We start from the raw sequence: 680 nt of genomic DNA, 5'->3' as shown, positions 1-680 counted from the left end.
CCCCCAACGCGCCGCGCGAAGCCCCTCTACCTCCAGCAGCAGCAGCAGCAGCAGCAGCAGCAGCAGCAGCTGGAGGAAGCGTTTGTTTTAAGTTTTTGCTGATTGCTTGTTTAATGAGTTTAAATACTTCTTCTACAAGAAACCCCTCCAATAACAAATGCCGTATCGGCTCCAAAGCAGAGGCCGCCACCTACACACAAATAAATAAATAAATATATAAACAAATAAATAAATAAATAAAAATACAGATATATAAACAAACAAATTAGTTAATTTTATAAACAGATACATAAATCTATACAAATATAAATATACAAATATTTAAATATATAAATATATAAAAATAAGAATGTAAAAATATATATAAACGAATAAAGGCAAAACCAAACAAAGAAAAAAACACCAGCTGCACAGACAGCCCAGCAGCAGCAGAAGCAGAAGCAGCAGCAGCGGCATCACCAACAAGGAGGAGATTGAAGCAAATGCAAACCAGCAGCAGCAGCAACAGCAGCAGCAGAGGCTCCAGCAGCAGCAGCAGCACCGGCAACAGCCACAGCAGCGGCACCAACAAGAACCACCGCAGCAGCAACAACAGCAGCAGCACCAGCAGAAACAACAACAGCAACATACAGGAGCAACAGCAGCACCAGCAGCAACAGCAGCAGCAGCAGCACCAGCAG

At 42.8% G+C, this 680-nt stretch overlaps 1 protein-coding gene across 1 annotated transcript in view; it reads right to left on the bottom strand.

Moving 5' to 3' along the window:
* EAH_00037240 (hypothetical protein, conserved) overlaps positions 1-680 on the bottom strand; it is a gene marked incomplete at both ends in the record, with an annotated part of 3,356 nt that overhangs the window by 1,684 nt on the left and 992 nt on the right. Inside the window, one exon of the mRNA XM_013395537.1 lies at positions 128-190. Within this exon, the coding sequence (XP_013250991.1) occupies positions 128-190 (63 nt within the window). The remainder of the gene's footprint in view (positions 1-127; positions 191-680) is intronic.

This window comes from Eimeria acervulina, genomic scaffold (genome assembly GCF_000499425.1).
Source record: "Eimeria acervulina Houghton genomic scaffold, Eah_scaff410, whole genome shotgun sequence".
Lineage (NCBI taxonomy): Eukaryota > Apicomplexa > Conoidasida > Eucoccidiorida > Eimeriidae > Eimeria > Eimeria acervulina.
Note: the sequence above shows the minus strand (reverse complement) of the source record. Positions and strands in the feature narration are given on the sequence as shown.